Below are 24757 nucleotides of genomic sequence, written 5' to 3' on the forward strand. Positions count from 1 at the left end.
TAGATTATTCCGGAATAAATTATTATTTCTAATGCGTTTTAAAAGTTTTATACATGAATTGTATATATCTGAAAAGAGGCGTTTCACCAAACAGAATTTCTACACATTATCTCAGAATCGTATACAAACTAAAGGCTTAGTTCCGGGGTGATTACAGCAGAAATATGTAACTTTGAAAATACGACTTAAAACAAAATTCATATCTTATGCGTTATCTAAACCTTTTTAATGCGAATTTATTTTGTTATCATAAATTGAGATTTAAGCAAATGACATTGCAATGGGAAAACAGTTTTAGCGACTAAAGATAAATTAGAATGAGATTATTAACTACTTGTCTGTCCAAGTGTGTACCGTGTAAACACAGCTATATAGCGGTAAATCTCTCTACACTATGCATACACATTTCTGATATCGATATTTTAAAAATGAAACACTGTGAATTGAATCGACAGTCTCTGATATAGATCGATGATATTGTAATATACTAAAATTATACTAAGAATTGTCACTGGTTTACCTATTTTCTCCTTTATTTATGGATTTCCGTCATTTCAAAACAAAGTCACTCAAATCGTATTTCTTACAAATGTTTTTGATATGCTAGATAAATTTTGATTGAGATTGTGAACTTAATCCTGCTTTGAATATGTGATTCAATATTTAATTTTTGTTCTGGGAAGTTTGTAACCGTGCATGCTCCTTATACTATCGACATATTTTATCCGCGCCCCCAAGTTAATCATTTTGATGTAAATAGTCAACATCCTCATGGTTCGTGATACTATTATTTTGTTCATACATCTGTAACTGCCATGTGTATTTTATCGACGTCTATTTGTTGTCTACTTCAGTGTTCCTATTATATGTAATTGTATTAAAATTATTCAGCAGGTGAACGGATTACACCTAATCCCAGTTGCATAATTGTACAAAAATGTTCAAATCCAATCAATCATTGAGATTTAAGGCAGAAATTCCTAATGTCAAGGGAGATAATCGGAACCCACATCTTCCTGGTATAAATTATTATAAATTATTCCTGTCAATAAAGAATGAATTAAGACGTCTTGACACAGTGATCAAGTGTATTCAGACTGCAGACAGCATCCATAATATTGCATTACAAGATATATAGACATTGCAGAATGAAAACTTCACTACTGATATAGGGTTATTATTCGGCAATTGCTTAATAAAAGTGCCAGGTATAATAACACCTATGAACTAAGGTCTAGCAAGAGGAAGATATGAAGTGGCGCATTTAAGAACGTTCTCGAGAAGTAATTTGTATATTTTTGTAGTACATGTAATAAATAATTTCACAATATTATGTGATGATCTGGGGGTCGTTCGCCAAAAAACTTCCAGTTGAGTTATGGCAATATCAATGGAAAGATTCAAAATTCAACTGTAGCAATCTGTTCTTATTTTACACTGTTAACAAAAATGTACTTGACGCAAATCTTTCACTGAAGATTTAAAACACTGATGAATGAGGTTATTATAACAGTTCATTCATTACACGTACAATATAGCTGGAATTTTCCTAGAAAAGTCCATTATCCTTCGTATTTTTTAAAATCAGAAAGACAAGAGTCATATGCATTTATTTAAAAACATTGTGTTTTATTTGGACCTAGTTTTGACAATTCTATGTACATGAGCTGAAATGATACTGCATGCTGATTGATCACACCCGATTGGCCTTTTTTTATTTGCGGAACAACTACCGTTTGCCGATTGTCGCTCGCCGCTTAATCCCTCCGCCGTCGTTATAAAGCATCTTTTGGTGGTCTTTATAGACCGCCATGTTAGACCACGAATAATAATTGTTATCAACAAAGGCCGTCCGCTTATTGAACTCAATGGTCTTCATTTTAGCTGCTAGCGTTGGGGCAGTTAGTCGATTCACTATTCCCTGATCTTCTCTGTCTCTCCGAGATTCTATTGTTGTGTTTGACCTTATTAGATTTGGTTTCCTTCGCGGAAGTCCGTTGACGTCACCTTGCGCAGTCGCAGGACGGGATGCTGCCTTTAAAGGTTTTGGTTCCCGCCAAGATGGATGTCGCATTCCCGAGTGTTTTGCAGAGGCAACATTCTGAAATATAATGGACAAATTATACAGAAAATTTCAAAGGTACATGTATACACGTATGCGAACGACATATATATCTGTGTTATTCGAGATCTTTTGTCCAATGCGAAAATTTAAGGAAAATGGTTTTTAATTCGATATTGTAGTGATAAAAAAAACCCCGAGCATTTCAGATCTATTACATTTTTCTTTGGAGTGATAGTTGTAACTTTTAATTATACCCAGAAGGGGAGGAGGATGTACTGTTTCACCCTTGCGTTTCTGTGTGTCTGTCTGTAACAAATCAGTGTCGCATTTCTCTCAGGAACAATAAAACCCACATGCTTGAAATTTTAAAATCTTTGTTTAGGTATGCCATATGGTGGGACTCATTTTTGAACAAATTCAAAATCAACTTCTTGTTTAATGTCGACTTAAATTTGGCTATTTTGTATATTCACATCATAGAGGGGGTATTACTAGTGAGCATTGACTCACAGATGTCTTGTTAATTTTGCAAACAACGATAGCTCTGCAGGCTACACTTGATATATCTGACATGTAGAGCCGTGAAATACAGCATCCGGGTGAGTTAATGGACCAAAACAAACAAGGTTCCAAGTATATTTCACACCGGTATCAAACTTTAAGGTGGGAACTCTAGTTATTGAAACATTCATTGGTGTATGTTAGTATCTTTTCGTACTTTGACTAGACTTTTCTTTAAAATGGCGTTTGGCGCCTCTCGTTATACTTTTTAGAGTGAGTTGATTAAAAACGAGGCCTATATACTTTTGTAGCTTCCGTTTTCGTAGCATTATTAAATTTTCATTTAATCAGCATTTGACACAGACTTGCAACACTAAACAATGGCATTAGCATGTTTCTGGCCAAACAAGAAACCTTAACATCTGTTGAAGTGTATTACATAGGAAACAGAAAGCCACTTAAACCCAGTCGATTGACTAAGTACTCCACAGACCGGTCATTATAAGGGCGCATAACTAGGCCCACTAATCAGGGTCCAGATAATCTCATTAACACTATGGTTAATTCTAAACCTGCTAGTCGTGATAAGGCTTGTCTCAAACCCTGACTTCATTCTTGGTCAAAAAGGTTAATTTTATGTTACCAGAGTATCACTGATAACGATTTGTATGAAATAAAACACTAAAGAATATAAAAGACAAAACTGATTATTGTAAACCAGGATCGACAGTACATCAAAATCAACAAAAATGTATTAAAATAATAACATACTGTAAATATGGAATATTATATAAAAAGTAACTATTTTGATCAATACAAAAGTAAAAGGATGTTTTTCTTCAAAATGGAGACTTGTTTGAACTTTCATGTCTTTTATATATCATATAATAATTATTTACAAATATACTTGTTTTGGTACTTTCTTTATTTATAGGTACACACGAATATACTGATCCTAAAAATTAGTTAAATCTCAGACACTTTACGGTCGCCATTGGTATTTATTACCATTGATTTCTGGGAAGTCGAACCCTGTCCATTTCTGGAAGAGCGTCTGGAGTATCTGGATGTTTCCGAAGCAGAATCTGTCCTCCAGCTCACAGGAAGAGAAGCTTCTGACATGGCCGACATTTTAAGCAGAATTTCCTCGATTCATTTTCCACTCGGCACAACTAATTAATTAATTGCCAAGAACTCAAAAACTTGCTCATCGTCCCAAGAGAAATTATCCGTGCCTGTCAATGTTCATGTTACAATCCAAAGAAAATAATAACATAACACGAAACAACCATTCTCTTCTATCATTCAACGAAAAAGAGTGTGTTCGAATTTAAGCTTACAAGATTTAAGCCGATTGAGAAGTGTTAAGATTTTGAAAATCCGCTTACTTATTTTCTAATTGTGCGTGTTTAGTTTAAAGGTAAAGGTAATGATGAGGTTTCTATAATGACTCATTTGTAAAAATGTATAGGGATTATTCAGGTTGCTATATCTTGTTTTGTTTACGTTTATATATTGCATATTGATTTCTGAACGAAACGCCATCTTATCTAAATAGTATATGCGCGGATCTAGCAATTCTTCCAAGCGCCAGTCCGAAAGATAATTTTGTTTGCAAGGAGGAGGTTGGCCCATGGCCTTTTTTGGTAATTTGACATTGTGAATTTAATGATTTTTTTATCAGAGGGGAGGTCCAGAACCACACCCCATGGCACCCCCTTGTTGATCTACGCAAGTAGTAGTTTGCATAAAAGCAGCATTTTGAAGTTCATGATGTTTATCAAACAACAAAAAGGCTTGAAATTAATTATCAGCAGTAGTGACACCTGTTCACATTTTACAAGACAATTGAAACTCAAATTTAGCATAACTTTTGTATTGATAATATGTTCGACCATAGGCGGTCGCAAGATTTTCTGAAAAGAGGACGGGGGTGTCACCACGTTCTCCCATACGACCACTCATGTACCATGTACACACTTTTTTTGGTCTTAATCAAGTCGTTAATTTTTTCATTGAAATATGTACTACTTGTATACATACCTAAAATAAGTCTTGAATTGATCATTTTTTTTTGTTATTACTGTGCCAAAGGTAATGGAAATTTAAAAAAAATATTATACCAAAAGTTATAATGGAGTATCCAAATAAGAATATGCACCAATATAATACTGATCAGGGCACACCACTGGGGAAAGTGTTACAACTCTTGGCAAACTTTGAAAAAAACCCTTTATTGGAGGTCACCTATTACATGTACTCAAATCCAAAACAACGTTTAAGAGACTTTATTCCTGAACATTTTATACAGTAACAAAGTCTTAAACAAAACGATGTCCCTAGATATTGGAGTTTAACAAGTAAATATAAAAAAGTCAACAGTTAAACATTTGTGATATATATAGTATATACTGAGCATATACACAATGTACACAAATCTATTAACAATTCATAGATCTCAACAATCTGGGAGGCCATAAATCGTTTCATAAAATCTTATTTCAGCCATTGTCCAATATATCATAAAATAAGAGGATACATGTTATTTCTGTTTTCATTAAATCATTGAAAAAAAAAATATATTCTCAATACTTAAAAACCCTAACACGACTAGATTTGTCCATAAGCATTGCCTATGCATGAACAAAGCACATAATCAATATTCTCTTTACTTGTATACCCACAAAAACATTGTCTTAGAGTATGATTTGGAAATGAAATATGCTGACCAAAAACAAACCACAATCTAACTCACTAGTACCAAGATTACTAAATATAAATCTGGAGTTTTGCACTACAACATACATTAAAACAAACATACAACATGTAAAACCTTCATTGTACCCGTGTAAGGACAAAGTCATATCAATTAAGGAAGAATTCATTTGGCAAAGACTTTTGGCCAATAATAATTGTTCTTCACAGTAGAAAACAAAATGCAGTAATGCCAAAAACCAAAAAACCCAGTTTCATGATAATATCTGTAAAAAACAAAATATTGAAAACTTTAAGCTTCAGAAACAAAGCCTATAGATATGAGTTTTTCACCTTTTCATCTATATGCTACAAGTTGTGATGCACCAACTTGTCCAATGCTGTATTGTCCAGGTTAGGGTTGAGAGAGAGGGGGAGAATGCTCCTCATTGTCATCGACTTTGATCTTACTGTATGCTAGGGGCAATACTGCATTAGGATTAACATAATCTGAGACCCCTGCTATGTTGTAGTTGTTGGCCAATGCGCCATTGCCATAGAAATGGAACAGCATCTGGTTGTCCATGTAAACTCCCTCACGGTCAGGTTGCTGTTTGTTGGGGGTGGTGGAGGTGTAAAAGGGTGGGGCCAGGTATCCTTCATAAGCACTGTACATGCGACAAGCCTGGTCATACTCATTGTACAGCATCTGAGGGGAGAGCTGATGGTAAGGGTACCCTGCATAGGCAGTATGTTCTGTTGCAAAGAAAGATGCAGGAAATTAAAAGGTACTCAAATACACTAATACAAGATTATTAATCCACATTGCAATTTGAGCACTGAATTTCTTCTTGCATCTTTAACAATTTTATCCCCGTACATTTTCAAAAGCTTTTTCCTTTTGCATTTAACATTCGATTACACACATATCATACTGGTTCAATTATAATGTTAGACAATCAAACCCCCTCAATACCTACCTATACCAGGGAAAGCATTTTCTGTCTTTGGAACTTTGAGCGATTCAAATGGAGGCATGACAGCCAGGGGTTTCTGCATGTGGCCGTAGTCCTCGGCCCCAGACTGGATTCGGATACGCTTCACTTGGTGAGGGTTACCATTCCCTTCTTCCAAATCTGTCCGAGAAAAATGTGTTCTTCATCAAAACCGTGGCTTGCATGCCTCATCTTACATTAAAACTGCTCTGTTTGACAAATATGGGTGTACCCATTTAGTGGCCATCACATATATTTATGCATATGAATAATATTCACTACAGTTTAACAGGCCACCTCAAAATCCCCAATATCAATGAGGATGTTAAAATATCAATTCCTCAAGAGATGTCAGTATGCCATGAATACTTCACCAGTGGGTAATTTAAGAGTATTTGGTGTCTGACAGTAACTCATAAAAAAGAAAACTTAATTGCACAAAAACAATTCATTAAAAAAAAAAAAGTAGTTAAAGAAATAGCTTGAATTATTAAAAGCCTTAATGATCAAGTACTCGGTATTATTGTTCATGATTAAAAATTCATCCAGCTAGAAGACAATTTTTAAGAAAATCACAGAAAACCCCATTTCCCCTTACAAAAAGGGTCCTCTGTTGAATTGAAATATTTCAGCATTATTAGAGAGGTTGAGATTTAAAATGTGTACTGGTACGCGTACGTGTGTTATAACTACACTTACAAGTACACATTTTTGTAATTCATCAGTTGAGATTTTATAACTTGAAGGATGTAAACGTGTACGTAAATTTCAACATGAATTTACTTAATTAACTCTAAATTAATGGTGGATTTCTTATCAATTTGCATGCAAATGAAGTTTAAAAATCAATGTAATGTACCACAAGAATATATTTACCCATCAATTAGATTATATTTGTTGTAAAAGTTACAAGTTTGTACTTATGTGTAGACGACAAGTTTAGAAAATGTTTAGAAACTTTGTCATCACAAAAACGCGAAGAATTTAGGTGATTCCCCTAGTACACGTACACGTTTGAAATCTCAACCTCTCTATTATTACCTCTTTTGAAACCAGTCTTCATTTTGTCAATCAGCTTAGAATCCTTGGAGGTTTCTTCATGTATTTGGCTGTAAGACAATGGAAACAACATACACGTATAAGCAATATAATGGTATACCTTGGGAAGAGCAAATAATACACCAGTCTTCAGTAGGTCACATTAACGTACTCAGACTCCATGGATGATGTCACTAGGTTGGATTCTCCAGGGGACAGGGGTAACTTGACAGGCTTTCCTCCTTTCTCGTTCCTCTTCCCATTCTTACTATTCCCTTCGGCGACTGGTCCTTTTGCCATCAACTCAGCAATCTATACATGTGTGATTATTGCTTCATGAATACATTCAATCAAGCCCAAGTACAAACACATAACTGCATGAATGGGTTTCAAGAGAACATATACAGTTCATCTATAAACATGTCTATAAAGTATAAAAGTGGTATGGTTTTGGACAACGTATATGAAATACATTTGTTCACAATTACTATGACTCTCTCTTTTCTTTATTTCAATTCATATTAATTGCAAATAATGCAACCCCCCCCCCCCCCCCCCCTCACTGCTTCAATCATACTTACATGATATTTTATGTATTGCATTTTTTTTAGAGTGTCCCTGATAAATACTATCTGGAGAGTTGTTGCCGTGAAAGTTTGGTTGAGGTTTTTAAGTGGCAAGTATTTTAGTATTTAAGTGATGATCAAATGAATATAAATAAAATTTCAAATAAATTCCAAGCATAATTTAATTTTAATACCTGATTTTGAAATTCTTGAGGCAGTGCTTCATTGACCAGTTTCAGATACTCTACACACATTTCCAAGATGGATGCCATATCTGTTTTGCGACCCCTAACATAAGGCAATAGCACCCTCAGTTGGTCACAACTATCTTTTATTCTTTCTCTGGCAATGACAATGTAAACATTTTAATGAAACTTCTCAAAACTCATTTCAAAATTATTTACAGTCATTTTCCTATACATGTACCTCCTAACTTTTTCCTTCGTCGTATGATCAATTGCACTGCTACTCTTGTGCACCTTCCCATCTCTGAGCTTTGGCACCATGGCTTTCAGTTGAGAAAATGAAGGAAGACGCACGAGACACTTATCCAAACACTGGGACAATGCAGGAGATTCAATTCCACTATCCATAGAAATCCTGCAAAACAATGAAAATGTTAATATAATTTCCTTGGCAAAAAAAATGACGTCTGCTGTCGGGATACATGAAACAAACATCGTCGGTTTCTCTCCTTGAAATTTACAACTGTGTTAAAATATCGACGTCATAGTTACTTTGAACTTATCAAAGGTGAACAGAAACGACATACGTCACGCCTGAGCCGTCCCCACTCTCAGAAGCTGGCGTTGATGGGGTCTCAGGGGTCACTGGGGTAGAAGGGGTACCCGGGTTTGAAAATTCTTGGACTTCTAATTCGGGAGTATTTTTCTCTTCTTTTAAAATAAATTAATATATGTGCATAAACCCATCAGTAAGTGTGATGTGTTTTTCTATTTTTGAAGAATATGTAGGGTGTCATAAGATACCTGCAATCAACACAGCTGATGTCCATTTCGTGTATTTATCTCTAATATCTCTGATATTCAATGGCTGAAAGATCATTTCGTCAACGCCATGTAAACGTAAATCAACTGCAAAGAATAAACGGTACCGAGCAGTCATAACGCATATATTTAACACCCCCCCCCCGCAATCCGCCTTGGAATTACCATTTTATCTTCTTTAAACTGATACACAAAACTTACCATCAGCAGATCCCTCAGAAACACCAATGATGACTGTGCTTCTATTACAACTGCTAGCATATCTGACAATAAAACGAAATAAATTAGCTGGACAGTTACATCCTATTAGAATATACAGTTTCGACCAAAATATAAAATAACGTATATGACATTTTCTTACCTGATGGATGTGGTGAGACTCAGCATCTCCTGGGACACGGGCATGTCAATCATTGCCCAGATTAGGAGGTAGCACTGCGCATTGCATGCCTCGAACGCCTCCTCTATCCGACACACCCGAATCTCGTGGGCTAGCGTCTGTTTGCTGATCATGTCTCGTAGATCGATCGCTCGGGGCCCCTCCCCTACCACCAGGGACATTGAATTCATGCCCGAGGTCTGAAAAACATACATATTATTCTGATATATACGTACCCCGTTTTTGATCATCGTACCACGTCAAGATGCAACTTGGTCAATGGCCGATGTTTTTTGGTCAGTTGGTCAGATTTGTGTCGTACTGTTTTTGTCATACAGAATAAATAGAAAAAACCCTTTTTTGGTAAATGGCACTAGATAGTTCCTGATACCACTATTCTTTATTTTACCTACCTACAGTTTTTAACACGATATCGTGTGTGTGTGTGTGTGTGTGTGTGTGTGTGTGTGTGTGTGTGTGTGTGTGTGTGAGAGAGAGAGGAGAGAGAGAGAGAGAGAGAATCTCTCTACAAATGAATTTCATTTGTACAAAAGTATTGCAATTCCAAAGTAATGCAAGTAAATTTCACTTCGCATCATATCGTCCAACAACACATGTAAAAGAACTGCAATTTCCCCAGAGCCCTACCAAATCTGGAAGTTCTCCGATAGAGAAATTGGCGTCTTCAGCTGCATTATCATTGTACACCGAGATATCCTCGAATCCTAGAAAGGACTCGGTTCCAATGTTGAGTTCCACCTGCTCGTTGTTATCGTCGCCACTTACATTGTCAAGAGACGATGACACTTCCCCTTCCGTTCCCCCGAACTCCTCTTTCTCGCCTTCAGAACAAGACAAACCTTGTTGCTTCTTTTCTGTCTTTGCAGCTTTGGTTTTAAGTTGTCTGTTTATTTTACGCCTGTTTCTGGCTGCAGGTTTCATTTTTTATTCTTCCAGCTTTCTTTTTTTCAACTCATACCTCACTACACTTCCATGACTGTTCTAAACTGGACGGGTCAATTCTTTTGTGTTTTATACAATGATTACCCTGTGTGTGCCTCACCGTTATTTGATTGGACAGAATTCGACACAAACAAGTGCCAAGGCTGTATTCGAAAGGTTTTTGTGTAACAGAAAGGTCAGGTCAAACACTGTGTCGCTCACACTGGTGTCACACGCGTGTTCGATACGGATTTCAATCATTATTTGTACTGTTATTCCAAAAGTCTGGCTTCAGTGCTAACTACAATTGTGGGATGGAGGATATCGTTGGACGCAGGGGAGGGTTAAAGGAGTTAGATTTGTCTTTGTACAAAGTATCTTTTAATATGTAATAAAATTTCGAACCACGTGGCATGAACTAAAATGTGTATTTTTATTTTCGCCACATTACTGATTGTGACAAATTAAAATAAAAGGCGTTTGTATGTAAAATTGAAAAAAAAATTATCATACGATAATTATATCTGATCCATACCATATAAATATGTGAGTTGCCACGTGGCAACGAACTATGCAGTAATGTACTTTACTTTAACTCCATCATCCCCCTTTTTTAAAATAACTAAATAAATTAATGTAATAGTACTCTGCATCAGCAAGCTTTTTACTTACAATAATTTAAGTGAATTCTCTTAAAACTGGACTGGCAAAACTACTATCGTTTTCATCCGGTTGATGGGGCGCAAGGCACACCAACAATGTAGTGCAACAACTGATTATATTCGCTTTACCTTATGGTAACTCGGTCTCTTTGGTAATATCCGTCGCTTCATGTCTACAAGGGAGGGGTACTTGGTCAGCAAGCTCTGGACAACCAACAGAACCTCTCCCCCGGGCTGAAAGTCCGAGCTACAAAACACTCAGAATTAGTCGATTGGAAAATAGTAAAATTCAATGAAGTCGTCATATTGGTTTAGTAACAATAACTGGTGTTCTTTGAATGATCATAAAAAAGTGTTCAGTTGCTCTCTATGAACAAACATTGTTAAAACTAAAATAGAGTCAAATTTGAATTAAGTAATTTCAAATAATTTTAATAAAATAAATGAAATCCATTTCAAAATAAAACATTGAAATAGTATTTATGCAAACATTATAAACAATACTTATATTAGGTTTAGAATGTGTAGTCTTTACCTGTTTACTACTTTATCCGCTATTTCCTCCTTACCTGGGTTTCTTTTTCCTTTGCACGGGTAGTTCGAATTCCATCGTGCGTCAGGCAGAAAATCCAGCAACGTACGACCGAGCGGCCAAACTGCATCTAAATTACTTCCCCCAAAAGGTGAATCACTTTTAGATGAATGTATGATCAATGACAAATATTTTGTCGTAAGTTTCTTTTGATTTTGATTCACGTGAAAACAGGTCCAGACATGCCGATTGCGATTCAGAGTGCAGGAAATTCTGGGAACACCCTTGTTCTATTTATAGACCGAGAAACCGTGTGAATGGTGCTCGTGTTAGACCTTGCAGGTAGGTAATTGTCGTTTATTTGTACTCACCAGATAAGTCATTCGGTTAAACTCGAGAACTTTTCACGTCGATATGACGAGAAAAAATATAAATAAGTTAAAGTTTTGAATCATTTATTAATAAATTACAGATCTCTTTAAAATTACATGACTGTTCATGAACACGACAAATTTTTTGCTTTACATGTAAGAATGTTGTTTCCTTTTCTCTTGCTACCCCGGGAGCTTGATAGGTGAGGCGAACACGGGGGTGACACTGGCTAGCGGCGACACGGGTGGCGAGCTCCAGGATTTATTGAGGTTCCGTCGGACGGAGGGAGAGCCCGGGGCACTTCTGGTCAGGCGCAGCGGCGACTTGATGGGGGTAGAGGTCCTATTTATACTGCTTCTGAAATCAAACAATTTTGTTAAAAGTTAATCAAAGTATTGTCAAGAGCAAAACACTTAATAAAATTTCCTTTAATTATACCAGTTGTATGAGCAACGAGTACTGGCTTTGTAAGTGAGCATTAAATAATATCATAATGATGGATGTTCATCTTCTGAGCTAAAAATCAACAAGAAAACCCGAAAATGAAACTGTATATATTGTAGTGAGCAGGTCCAGTACAATCTCTTGATTTAGCTATATTGCTTGAATAAGCTGTATATCTTTTATATAATATTAAGCTATTCAGAATATTTTTTATAAAACCGCAGTTTTTCGAGAAAATGTGGCGTGATCAAATTCAATAAAGCCTGAAGGCTCTATTGATGAGTATCGCTGGTCCGTCTGTTTGAAAGTGTGTGTCCTGAATGTGAATTATCATGAGTTTGTTCATTTATCTATCTGTTGATATTTGGTTTTTTATTCTTTTCTCTTGGGAAGAACTTATGATTTCAGCGGGACTGTGAAATATGCAAAAGTTTTCAAATGGATATGGGCTCTGGGTCCCCTCTGCGGAGAGTACGTTTCGTTTATTTGATTTGATAAACCTTAAACAGTGTTCATACGGTCGACAGGACTATATTGAAATGTTACACAAGTTAATATTTTGGTTTGTCTATATTTGACTAACATGAAGCTGCATTAGTCAAATTGTCGATGTGTATATATTAGACTAACCTATGACTACACTAGTCAGTCTATGGTTTATTTATATTTGACTGTCCAGTGACTACACTAGTCGGTCTGTCAGTTTGTTTTATATGACTGACTAATGACTTCACTAATCAGTCTCTTTATATTTGACTGACTCATGACTACATGAGTCAGTCTGTCAGTTTGTTTATATTTGACTGTCTCATGACTACACTAGTCAGTCTGTCAGTTTGTTTTTTATTTGACTGACTCATGACTACACTAGTCAGTCTGTCAGTTTGTTTATATTTGACTGTCTCATGTCTACACTAGTCAGTCTGTCAGTTTGTTCATATTTGACTGACTTGTGACTACACTAGTCAGTCTGTCAGTTTGTTTTTATTTGACTGACTTGTGACTACACTAATCAGTCTGTTCATATTTGACTGTCTCACGACTACACTAGTCAGTCTGTCATTTGTTTAAATTTGACTGACTCGTGAATACACTAGAAAGTTTGTCAGTTTGTTCATATTTGACTGTCTCGTGACTACACTAGTCAGTCTATGGTTTGTTTATATTTGACTGTCCCGTGACTACACTAGTCCGTCTGTCAGTTTGTTTATATTTGACTGACTTATGACTATACTAGTCAGTCTGTCAGTTTGTTTATATTTGACTGACACATGACTACACTAGTCAGTCTGTCAATATTTAACTGATTCGTGACTACATTAATCAGTCTGTAAATCAGTTTATATTTGACTGTTTTATGACTACACTAGTCAGCATGTCAGTTTGTTTATATTTGACTGACTCATGACTACACTAGTCAGTCTGTAAGTTTGTTTATATTTGACTGACTCGTGACTACACTAGTCAGTCTGTCATTTGTTTATATTTAACTGATTCGTGACTACACTAGTCAGTCTGTAAATCAGTTCATATTTGACTGACTCATGACTACACTAATCAGTCTGTCAGTTTGTTTATATTTGACTGTCTCATGACTACACTAGTCAGTCTGTCTGTTTGTTCATATTTGACTGACTCGTGACTACACTAGTCAGTCTATGGTTTGTTTACAGTCAGTCTGTCTGTTTTTATACTAGTATATTATACTAACCTGTGGCTGCAGTCAAGCACCGGTTTACTGGGGACAGGACTTTGGCGTGAGGCATTGTAGATTTCTTCCTCTGAGCTGGAATCGGAGCTAGTAATGGAGTAGTTTGTAGAATCGTCCATTCTGTGCATTTTAAAGAAAAGCTTCGATTATACAGTATTCTTTCCTACTCATTTTCCTTTGAGCGAATTAAAAAGATGTAGTTTCCAGGAAGAGACTTACAATACAATATACCTTCTACCAGTTTTTGGATCGTGCATGTGCGTGAACGCAGGGTGTTGGTGTTTCTTGTAACTCTCTGGTGGACAATTAAAGTTTAAATCTAATGGTTTTTGATCGCCATCTCGTTTCCTATTATACACAAAATTGAATGCATGAAAATTCTCTGCCATTGAATCTGTAGTATTAATCAACACAAAGTTTGACAAATGATTTGAACCTACCGTCTAAAGGTTTTGATCAATACTGCAACAAAGAAGCACAGGGCAAAGGCGAAGAAGGCCAAACATCCGCCTACCGCCAGCCCAATCCACGCCGCCTGGTCTGAAAGCAATGATCTCATTCAAATACGGCGTCAGTATTTCCGTATTACAACTGCATCATGAAAACTAGTAATTTTATCATATCTAAACATCAATATAAACAGCCTTGGTGATTTGACAAACCTTTTAAAAGATCACGTGGTTTGTCCCTAGTTTGTCCCCCCTGTTCCGTTGGAAATACCGGGGTCTTATTTTTGGATGCCCTTAACTCTGCTATTTTTCTCAGCTTGCTAACCAGCTCCGATAAGTTGGTTATTTTTCCCTCTTTCTGTGAAGACTGCTCATTGTTTAGGATCTCTTTTTCTATTTTCTCTTTGTCTTTATTGAGGTCGTCTTCAGCAACAGGCGGTGTTTCTTCTTTCTTTTTAGTAGTTTTGCTCAGAAAATTTATGAGTTTTCTCCTCCTTGCATTCTTATCTTTATCTGAAAGCTTGGTCCAGGGTTGACCGATTCTATCCTTTTCTACCCAATGCCTGGTTTTGTCTTTGTTTGATAACAAGTCTTTTGGAGAAAGTAATATATATATATATATATATATATATATATATATATATATATATATATATATATATATATATATATATATATATATATATATATATGTATACACAACTTAAAATCTATCAATTTATTACTAGTAACCAAGTACAGATTTTAAAATAATGACTTTTGTGTTGTTTTGACAGTATATTTCTTTAAATTTCAATACTTTTTGGGAAACAATTAACATTAGGTAAATAATAAACCGAAATTTTTTTAAGGCCAACAAATTGCGTCAGAAGGGGAATAACTCTTTTTTGTTCGAATCTTTTATTAGAAAATTAAGTTATATTCCTTTCCAGTACATACGTCATACATGCATAATGCTGTGTGTAGTGCCCAAGGCTTATCATTATTTTTAGGGGTCAATCTTAAGTCCATATAATTGAAAAAACGCATACAAACTATTTCCCTTATTTTAATTTTAGCCTCCCAATAAAGCTGAGAAAAATTGTGCAAAGAAAAAAGTACCTTTACTTTGGTAAGATTCTTTTTCCATCATGTGTTTATTTTTCACATCAGTCAAAAGTTTTTTGACTTTTTCCAATACTTGACGGTGATGATCAATCAGGTTTTTATGATTGACCTTGGTCATGACGTCATTGGTTTCCTTTGGTATTGACGCCGACGGAATGGCGACCGGTGATTTCCTAACAGAATGTTGGGCTTCATCTTCTCTCCTCTTTGCTGTCTCTATTTGATTATTTTTCACCATTGACTTGATTTGTCGAATGAAGTGAATGATTTTGGCGTATTCTCGCGGTTTGTTAAAGAAAGAATCATCACTAAGGATGGTTTTGACCTGGCTACTGCCATTGGCTGATTTTGGGACATCGGACGTGAACCATGACTTATCTGGTTCCCAAGGATCAGCTAATATCTCATCATAATCTGAATAAAAAGAAAAGAAAATGTGAGTTTGAGCGTTCTCAAAATATATAATTTACAATATAACCGATATTATACAGCTTTATTAAACAGTTTTCTGCGATGATGCAAAGTAGACTTAAATTTTGTCAGACACATATAATAAAAAATTCCAACAAGTGGGACAAATTATCAGTTATTAATAAAAATTACTAAGATATTCAATTTAAGAAACTTCAATTATTTGATGCATATTCATAAACAATTCATTGACGTTTTTGGTTTATCTTGTATTTATCAAATATTATCTAATTACCCCCCCCCCCCCCAACTTTATTGTTAACCAACATATTTCTATATAACGTTCAGATATAGAAAAAAATAGAATTCTTACGAACTGGCCGGCCCACTTGTTTTCGGACAGACGACGGCTATGATGAAAATTTTTAAATGAGGCGTAATACCATTCGACACGGGAAATAAAAGAAAAAAATGAACGAATATTGGTGAGATCGTTAAGTTGTACACAACATACATCTCTCGCATAGCCCTGTAACTCTGTCACTACCTTAACTCTGTCATTTTCGGGAAACTCCTTGTTTGAAATCAAGTGCGATTATGATGTCATTTTCTGCATGTCAAAAATTCTCAATCTAACGTCAACAATGACAATGGTTAAAACATAACACAGTTACACCTTGATCATTGTATACACCGTTAATTTCGTAAAATCAGATTGCCACTTTTTTACGGTTGTACTAAAATATCGATATCTCTGAAGTATGGGCCCTTTAATAATTTACAGTGGCCAATCATTTTTAGAGAGGTCAAGGTGAAACATTTCCCATGTAATCTATACATTGTTTTAGCCTGCATTAGCGTTTATGCACTAGTCATACAATTGATGATAACATCAAATCACTCTTACCGCATCTTTCTGCCTTAGGTCTATACCGTATATATAATCGCTATTTATATAGAATATGATACATTTATGTAAAAAAGAAAGAATGTAAACAATATTGTATTTAATTGTATATTCATTAATAAATATAAAATATTTGGAATATGTAAGGACAGACGTCAAACGGCGGCATCCATACATTCTGAAAAGGCCATTGTGATTGTTGTTACAAGGACCCTTTTATTTTTATTATGGCAATCATTTCATTTCGATAGAATGAAATACCATTCATAAACGGTGTGCACCATTTTTACTCTTTATAACTTGGCCAAGACACAGACTGAGTTTAAACTAAATAAATGTGTTTTCATTCTTTGGCAAATTTTATCTATTTTTTATAGAGCATATGGATGACAGAGTTACATGCACATGCAGGTTCATTAGATATGATAAGTACGTGTGATAAACGTCGTATTCAGCGGGCTTATTTCAATAATAAATAATAAAAACATTTTTATAGATAATTTTATAAATTATCATGATTCAGGTTATATTAAATGATTTCAAATGAAAAAAAAACCACACAAATAATTTACCGAGAATCGCGGGATGTTTTCTGCTTATGGTGACGCATGACGGAGTTTGGGTACTCGAGGATACTTTTTTCACCAATTTTCAAAAGTATTCCGCTGAATTTATGACCATGTTCGATAAGACTTCCCAAAACCTTCATTCCAAAATTATTCGGTTACATTAGGCTTTACATGTAGGCTACATGTCGATGAATAAAGATAGATAACTCGTGTGTCCAAAATCGAAAATGTCAACAGACTGCACCAAGACTCGGAGAGAAGGCCATGTATAAAAAAAACAGCTACTATATAGTACTCTTCTCTCATATTCTTACCGGTTCATGTTTACGTATGTATTGTAGTTTAACATATTAAACTCATCCATTACTTACATGCATCAAGGATCAGACAGAAGAGTAAAAGGCGTATAATCTTCAGCATTTCTCAACATAGCCGTATAAGCACTTGTTTATGACGTCATGTAAGACGTCATTTTGTTTTGTTGGCATACCTATCCCGAGCTTATTATAGAAGAATAACAAAACACAACACTGTTTTTCAACAGCACTAGAATTGAATTGAATTTGACAGTCATTTTGTTTTGTTGGAATACCTATTCTGAGCTTATTATAGAAAAATTATAAAATACCGTGTTTCCACAGCATTAGAATTTGACAGAGAAATGTAAAGAGCTATAGCGCTTTTTCCCATTATTTCGCCTACACCTGTGTTTGGACGGAAAGTACCTGTTACTAAAAATAGCTTCGGGTACCTAGCTGTCGCAATATGATTTTCAAACCTGGATACACTGTACTGATTTTATAATGGTGTCTGTTACAACTGATTTGTCATAAATTCGGGAAAGTCTGTGTATAATAAGCTTATTAGTTGATATTCTGAACCGTGTTACATTCAAGCAAAATGCATTTATTTGGATCTTTGAGTAAATAAAGTACATGTATAGTGTTAATGATGAGAACTGTTTATATTGGGTGTACTCATACTCAGACTGTATTAAACAAGATAATTTAAAATAAACCCAGAAGATTAGATACATGTAACTTAACCTCTCAATTCTTTTCATGTTTCAATTAAAGTGAAAAAAATATTTAATATAAAGTACTTGGTGGATTCGATCCAGCGACCACAAAAACAAAAAGACCAATGCGTTACCACTAGGCCACGTATCTAACATTTTCTGAAGATGCATGTTCAATATACAATGTATATGGCTATAAACATGATTGTATTAGAAAAGACACAAATTGAAATATTTGTCTAATTTTCAGTAGGAAGACCACGTTAAACCAAAACTAATTCAATGTAAACGTGTATTACAATACTTGTAGAACATAATTTTGTTCTTATTTGTTTGGTTTAAAGTGGTTCAAATAGTCAAATATCCAATTTTTTATCGTATACTAACTACTTTCCTATATATCCCTAACAAACCCTGACTATCGTAACTAATTAAGACCCTTAGGGCATGGTAATTGTGTAATTTGCGTTTCTTTGAATATATTTAAACTGAATATTGTATAATATTGAAAATATCTGATGTTTGCAAAAGTGCTATATTTTAAGCCAAATCGTATATTAAGTGCGTTATACCTCTTTCGACACATTACAAACATTAAGAGAAATTTGAAATATTTCCTGTAGTTACCATAAAAAGTTGAGATTTAAGATTAATTTCCCGTTTATTTTTCTATTAAAACTTATTCTAAAATAAGTTTCCTTAATATTACATCGATGAAACCGTATGAAACAACCGTTTTCCTTATACGTACCGTCTTCTTCTGTAAGCGCGCTTGAATTATCGCACCTGCCGCCTGTGGCATTCGCCGCATGGAAAACCGACATGTGCAGTCTGAATGTCGAGAAGGGTCCATGAGACCGAAGATTTACTCAGAAGAATACTTTCAGGAAAGGACCCCGAGGTATTTCTTCACGCAAATATAGTATCGGAAACGTCAGATTTTGTTCGGCAGGCGATGGAGGTGTAATCAGGGGAATAGCAAGCCGACCACTGTCATTAACTTGTATTGTGGAGCTTTGGCGGAGCGTGGCTTCCTTTTCTGCTAGATGCTTCTGAACATTCCATTAACTTTTTGCAGTGGTGCTTAAAAAATTAAAACAGTTTGTTTTATTCCTATACTTGTAATTTTTGCTGAAAGAATCGGATCGCATATCAAGTAGTTTTGGACGTCGTTCCAAGCGAAAAACTGTCGTTAAGAACAGGAAATTTTGAAGTCTGCACACTGTAGAAAGACTTTAGTAAATAGCAATGTAAACGGCGCTGTCTTACTGTACAGTGCTCAGGATCATAAAAGATGATAGAGTTAAATATGATTTCAAATAAAGCCAGACAAATCTTGTTAATTTCAAAGAGCCATGGCTGAGCGGCCAGCAATGAGATAGACAGGCCTACGTCACATTGCTGTTTGACACAACTACCCAAAGTCCGAGGTCTTGTTAAAATGGTTCTAATTTATATGTATTTGTTGTTATAATATTCAAACACTTATAAATTAACGTTATTCCTTGAAAGAACACATATGTACAGAAAACGTATATAGCTCAATTAATTCGTTACTTGAAAAGCGCCATTTGACGTCATTCAAAGAGATTTCGAGAACCTTTTTGTAACCGAATTTTATAGAGGAGTGTAGTTGTTTTTTAAATTCTTGGGGGTTCAATTAATAAAAATAAATTGAATGGAGAAAGTGTTAATGTAACTATTTTACTCTATCGGATTAGCCTTTCTCTTGCTTATCTCTTACTTGAAACTTTTTTGACTCTTTTGGGTTAGAATCTCTCTTGCTTATCTACATGTATGAGTCTCTCTCTCTCTCTCTCTCTCTCTCTCTCTCTCTCTCTCTCTCTCTCTCTCTCTCTCTCTCTCTCTCTCTCTCTCTCTCTCTCTTTGTTAACAGTACACATTACAGTAAAACGGTCAAACCTTATATTGGTTCAAATTTCTGTAAAAGAATTTTACAAAATTGATTTTTGCCTTTGAAATAATATTACTGTTGTGAAAAATCTGTTAGCGTTATCCTATTACTATCAGAAACAAGAGGCTAATTCGATTCTCGCCCTGAACCATTTTAGCTTGTGACCAATTTGTATGAACGGCACCATGAAACATTTCTACTGTCAGATTCTCTTTATAATTCCTTGATGGCGATCATATTGCTACTAGCTGATTGACAGCAGACGATAACTTGTCCTTTAAATAATTAGCGCGTTTGAAGCCACAGCTGAGACTGCGCCACTTCCGTGCGCTGTGGACGAGTACGGGCGGATGTACGGGAGCTCCTAGGCCCCTCGACATCAATAAAATGAGCAGGCAGTGACAGTTAAATGGTCGGCTAGAGGGCCATGGTTTCATGCGTAAACCTTTTTATTTCAAAATTTTCTAATAAATAAACAGATATTTGTCAGTTGCTATTTGAGCGCAAGCTTTGTGTACCTGAATCAAGCGATTTATTGTTTTCTGCGAATTACAGAATTTATTAACTAAAATCCCAATTTCACAGTGTTTAATTTGGATTTTGTTCATCAGTCTTAGGTTGCAACATTCTTTTTTTTCTGCAAGGGTCATGCAACACCATGCAATAAAATCCCTCAACAATGCACGTGGTGCCGGGTAAATAACCTATATCTTTATTGTCCTTTGAAAGTCATACAGACAAGTATTTCTCCTTTAAATCCATTCATTACCTTCCAAATGAAAGCTGAATACTATGATACTAGTAAATAACAACACATTGTGTGGAATTAGCAACGACACGCTGCAGCTATTTAATATTTGGCATATTAAATGTACACACACATAATTATGGCATAAAGTTGGATCACATGATTTATTGATTTTAATAAAACAATTCTGAAAATTTAAACTTTCCGCTGTACGTGTCGTCCTAAACTGGTATTTAACACCTGAGTAATTCTTTATATAGCCTTGCTAATAAACCGGTTCTTAAGAACCAGGTGACATAAACAGGTATTCGAATGAAAACCTTATATATCCGGATAATTAATTCATTATTATACCAAGTAGAAATTGATTTCTGTCTAATTCGTCCCTCAAACGAAAGAAATCATATTTCTCCTTTAAATCCATTCATTACCTTCCAAATGAAAGCTGAATACTATGATACTAGTAAATAACAACACATTGTGTGGAATTAGCAACGACACGCTGCAGCTATGTAAATATAAAGAACGGGGAACTAATGCTACTATTAATATAGGATATAATAACGTAATCCAACTTCATATATATTCAGAAAAATCAATACAAAAAAAAAATACAATATAATCAATAAACAACATGATTACAACTATTATAAACCAAGTTCTTTGGAAACACTTAAACGTTCACTAAGCGGATCCTGGACATATCCATCCTTAGCAGATTCCGAACGCCAACGTCCATGTCTCTTGAATATCCTGTCCGGAATTCCCCTCACTGCCGACGCAGTCGCTCCACCTGACCGCAAACTGTGAAGTCCATAAACTTTGATGTTATCTACAATTCCTGTAAATGCTTCGATGAATAATTCACGAACCCTGGTGTAAGACAGAGGCTTTTCACGATTACGCAACCGGTAACCACTTCCCGATTTCGAAATAGCACAAAATACATATTCCTCTGAATCGTCTTGAATCCCAGCTAAACGAAGATACAATTCAAAATTAGAAACAGGACACATATATGAAAATGTTCTTGCTATAACAACTCTTGTACCGTCTCTGTAGATATCAGTCTTACTAGACTCGATGAATATTTCAATATGATCAGGTAAAAATTGAATATCAGATCTCTTGATATTTATGAGTTCGCTGCTACGTAAAAATCCAGCGAATGCCAACAAGACCATACAAATGATTCTTTGATTATAAAGATTATTACATTCAAACAGTTTCAAATACATACAACGTAAATTTTCAACAGTTATTGGTTCTTTCTTTTGAACAGGTTTTGCCACTATACGTTTCCCACCTTCCATAATGTTTTTAACAAACTGATTGTCAGTCGGAGAATTGAATCCCACAAGATCATGAGCCCATTTGATTCCATAGAATGCGTCAACAATAGGGGATGGAGAGTTTGCCCGTTGAACCAAGCATGCTAAATAAATAGATACATGTAAAGGTTTTGAAGGAAATAATTCACTTTCCTCGATTCCTTGTTCTTTTGCCCACTTCTTAAATCTCAGGAAACTGTTACAATATTTGTTTATAGTTGAATCCGCTCGTGACGCTTGCATAATCCCAGGAAGTGCATACACCTTTTCACGCAACTTTGAAGGCAACTGAATCAAATCTCTTTCAAATACCTGAAAAAACAAATTTGTAAAGGAACACCAATAAATATTTTTTCGCTTTGAAATTATCTACCGGATATGTATAAAAATACATATACTTATATCTACATATCAACTTAATTAAGATATTCAGCACATTTTCTTCAGAAATGAAGATATCAGTTTGATAAAAAACCAAACTTGCCAAATGGCAAACCACAAATGTGGTGAAAGAAACTTCAGTAAATCCATAGTGATAAAATATTTATCTCTATTACAACATAGCGCAAATTGCCTGATATTTCTCATACAAGTTTATGGGAAATAATTCCCAATTAATCAATAAATTTGTTTATTTTGAAGAATTTAAAACTGCCAAAAAACAATTTTGAAATCAAACTCTGAAATCAAAAACAAATGCAAGCATTCTAAACTTTAAATCTTCTTTACCAAAAATACCAGATCCGAGTTTACCACGTGTGTAAAACTCCTTTGCTACTGGAAGATCCTTCCAATCTACAATATGTGACCTATAAACTTCAGAAATTAAAATTGGCCAAAAGGCTGATGATTCCCATAGCGGAACTACTAATGTTCCATATCCTTTGCATTCGTTCAAATTCTCCAAAACTCTTGGAATAAGATAAAATGGCGGTACGATCCATGCATTCAAACCTGTCCAATTAATAGTAAATGCATCAACTGCATACGTAAAAGGATTCCAATACCTGGAACAAAATTTATCTACCTTTGCATTGTAATCACAAGCAAATAAATCAATATCATACGGACCCCATTCCCGTGATAGGTCATCAAAAACAGTTTTCACGATACCCCAATCATCAAAGTCGACAATTCTGCTCAAATAATCTGCTTGCTCATTGAGTTCTCTTGGTATCCATTCAATTTCAATACCAATCTTATATTCTAAACAAATTTGAAAAATGTTCATTGCAAGATCTTGTAAGTTATTTTTCATACTCCCTTTTTGAACAATGGAAACAACATTTGCGTTGTCTGTAAACCATTTTATATTCTCACCTTTGAGAAATTGTACAAATGACCGAAGAACTCTATCCACCGCGGCCAATTCTCTCCATGTGGAACTCATAATTCTCTCAGATTCTTCCCATAAACCATGAGAAACATTTTTACCTGTCCGTACGCAATAACCGCCATAACCAGTATCACTTGCATCTGTGTACACTACCAGATTAGAACTTGGTTTAACTTTCATATCCCTTCTATTCAACATATCTAAAGACGATTTCCAGAAACTTATCTGTTTTTTACTTTCCTCAGAAATTAAAATCATGCTATTCCATGTTGGAGCAGACACAATGTCAATACTAAGACATTTGGTCATTAACTGGGCTACACTTCCGATAACAACAGACATAGATATGATTTGTCCAACTAAACTTGCTAGTCGTCTTACCTTTATTCTGCAATTCTGGTTCATAAAATGCTCAATTTTGAAAATTGTTTTTTGAATCTTAAATACACGCTTTTCAGGAATGTAAATTTTCCCCATATTACAATCCAAAACAACACCAAGATACTCGATAACTTGACAAGGGATCCACATGGACTTTTCCACTTTAGGCACAAAACCTGAACAAACTAAATCATACTGTACCTCTTTGGATATTTTGCATGCTTCGTCATACTTACTATGGCAGCCAAACCCATCATCTAAATACATAAGTACAGTTTTACCTTCTCTACGCCATTTCTTAACTAAGGATCGTGTGAGTTTAGTAAAAATATATGGCGCAGATGTGAGACCAAATGGCAAAACATTAAAACAGAAATATCGATCTTGAACACCAAATTTCCATGAAAATCCTAAATATTTTCTATGGTCAGGAAAAATATCTACATGGTGATATGCACTTGTGATGTCAAATTTAAAACACCAACTATTTTTATTTGTATACATAAGAGCAGTTCTTATATCGTCATATTTCACAGACTGTTTCCATACATGCTTATTAACTTCCCTTAAATCTAATATAAGCCTTCTTTTCCCACTGGAGTTCACTGAAACAGAAAGAGGATTAGTAACCAAAAACTCTGTATTTTGTTCGGATATCAAACCGTTTTCTAATAGCT

General features: G+C 35.1%; 4 protein-coding genes across 7 annotated transcripts in view; 1 reads left to right on the plus strand and 3 right to left on the minus strand.

Moving 5' to 3' along the window:
* Positions 1-1592: 1592 nt before the first annotated feature.
* LOC128155563 (uncharacterized) lies at positions 1593-3890 on the minus strand. Its single transcript, XM_052817332.1, has 2 exons — positions 3575-3890; positions 1593-2101 (listed from the first exon to the last, which is right to left on the minus strand). The coding sequence occupies exons 1-2, from the start codon at positions 3695-3697 to the stop codon at positions 1730-1732; spliced, it is 495 nt and encodes a 164-aa protein (XP_052673292.1). The 5' UTR covers positions 3698-3890; the 3' UTR covers positions 1593-1729.
* Positions 3891-4839: 949 nt separating this feature from the next.
* On the minus strand, positions 4840-11668 carry LOC128157502 (uncharacterized). Of its 3 annotated transcripts, XM_052820080.1 has the most exons (12): positions 11419-11668; positions 10979-11096; positions 9228-9445; positions 9068-9129; positions 8849-8953; positions 8632-8755; positions 8286-8459; positions 8054-8201; positions 7466-7605; positions 7297-7364; positions 6241-6396; positions 4840-6016 (listed from the first exon to the last, which is right to left on the minus strand). In XM_052820080.1, exons 1-12 carry the CDS (start codon positions 11457-11459, stop codon positions 5676-5678), a joined length of 1695 nt encoding a protein of 564 aa, XP_052676040.1. In that variant the 5' UTR covers positions 11460-11668; the 3' UTR covers positions 4840-5675. The 3 variants fall into 3 exon arrangements, with proteins under 3 accessions (XP_052676040.1, XP_052676039.1, XP_052676041.1); XM_052820079.1 differs by lacking the exons at positions 10979-11096; positions 11419-11668 and adding an exon at positions 9894-10738; XM_052820081.1 differs by lacking the exons at positions 10979-11096; positions 11419-11668 and adding an exon at positions 10032-10737.
* A 97-nt stretch (positions 11669-11765) lies between these two features.
* On the minus strand, positions 11766-18156 carry LOC128157503 (uncharacterized). 2 transcript variants are annotated; one of them, XM_052820084.1, is made up of 7 exons: positions 17723-18156; positions 15459-15878; positions 14571-14948; positions 14349-14448; positions 14140-14256; positions 13909-14028; positions 11766-12110 (listed from the first exon to the last, which is right to left on the minus strand). In XM_052820084.1, the coding sequence occupies exons 1-7, from the start codon at positions 17769-17771 to the stop codon at positions 11936-11938; spliced, it is 1359 nt and encodes a 452-aa protein (XP_052676044.1). In that variant the 5' UTR covers positions 17772-18156; the 3' UTR covers positions 11766-11935. The 2 variants fall into 2 exon arrangements, with proteins under 2 accessions (XP_052676044.1, XP_052676042.1); XM_052820082.1 differs by having other exon boundaries at positions 14128-14256; positions 17723-18155.
* LOC128157505 (LIM/homeobox protein Lhx9-like) overlaps positions 12009-24757 on the plus strand; it is a 41177-nt gene continuing 28428 nt past the window's right edge. The window contains exon 1 of the mRNA XM_052820086.1: positions 12009-12086. The gene's annotated coding sequence lies outside the window, so the exon portion shown is untranslated. The remainder of the gene's footprint in view (positions 12087-24757) is intronic.

This window comes from Crassostrea angulata, chromosome 7, assembly GCF_025612915.1.
Source record: "Crassostrea angulata isolate pt1a10 chromosome 7, ASM2561291v2, whole genome shotgun sequence".
Classification (NCBI taxonomy): Eukaryota; Metazoa; Mollusca; class Bivalvia; order Ostreida; family Ostreidae; genus Magallana; species Magallana angulata.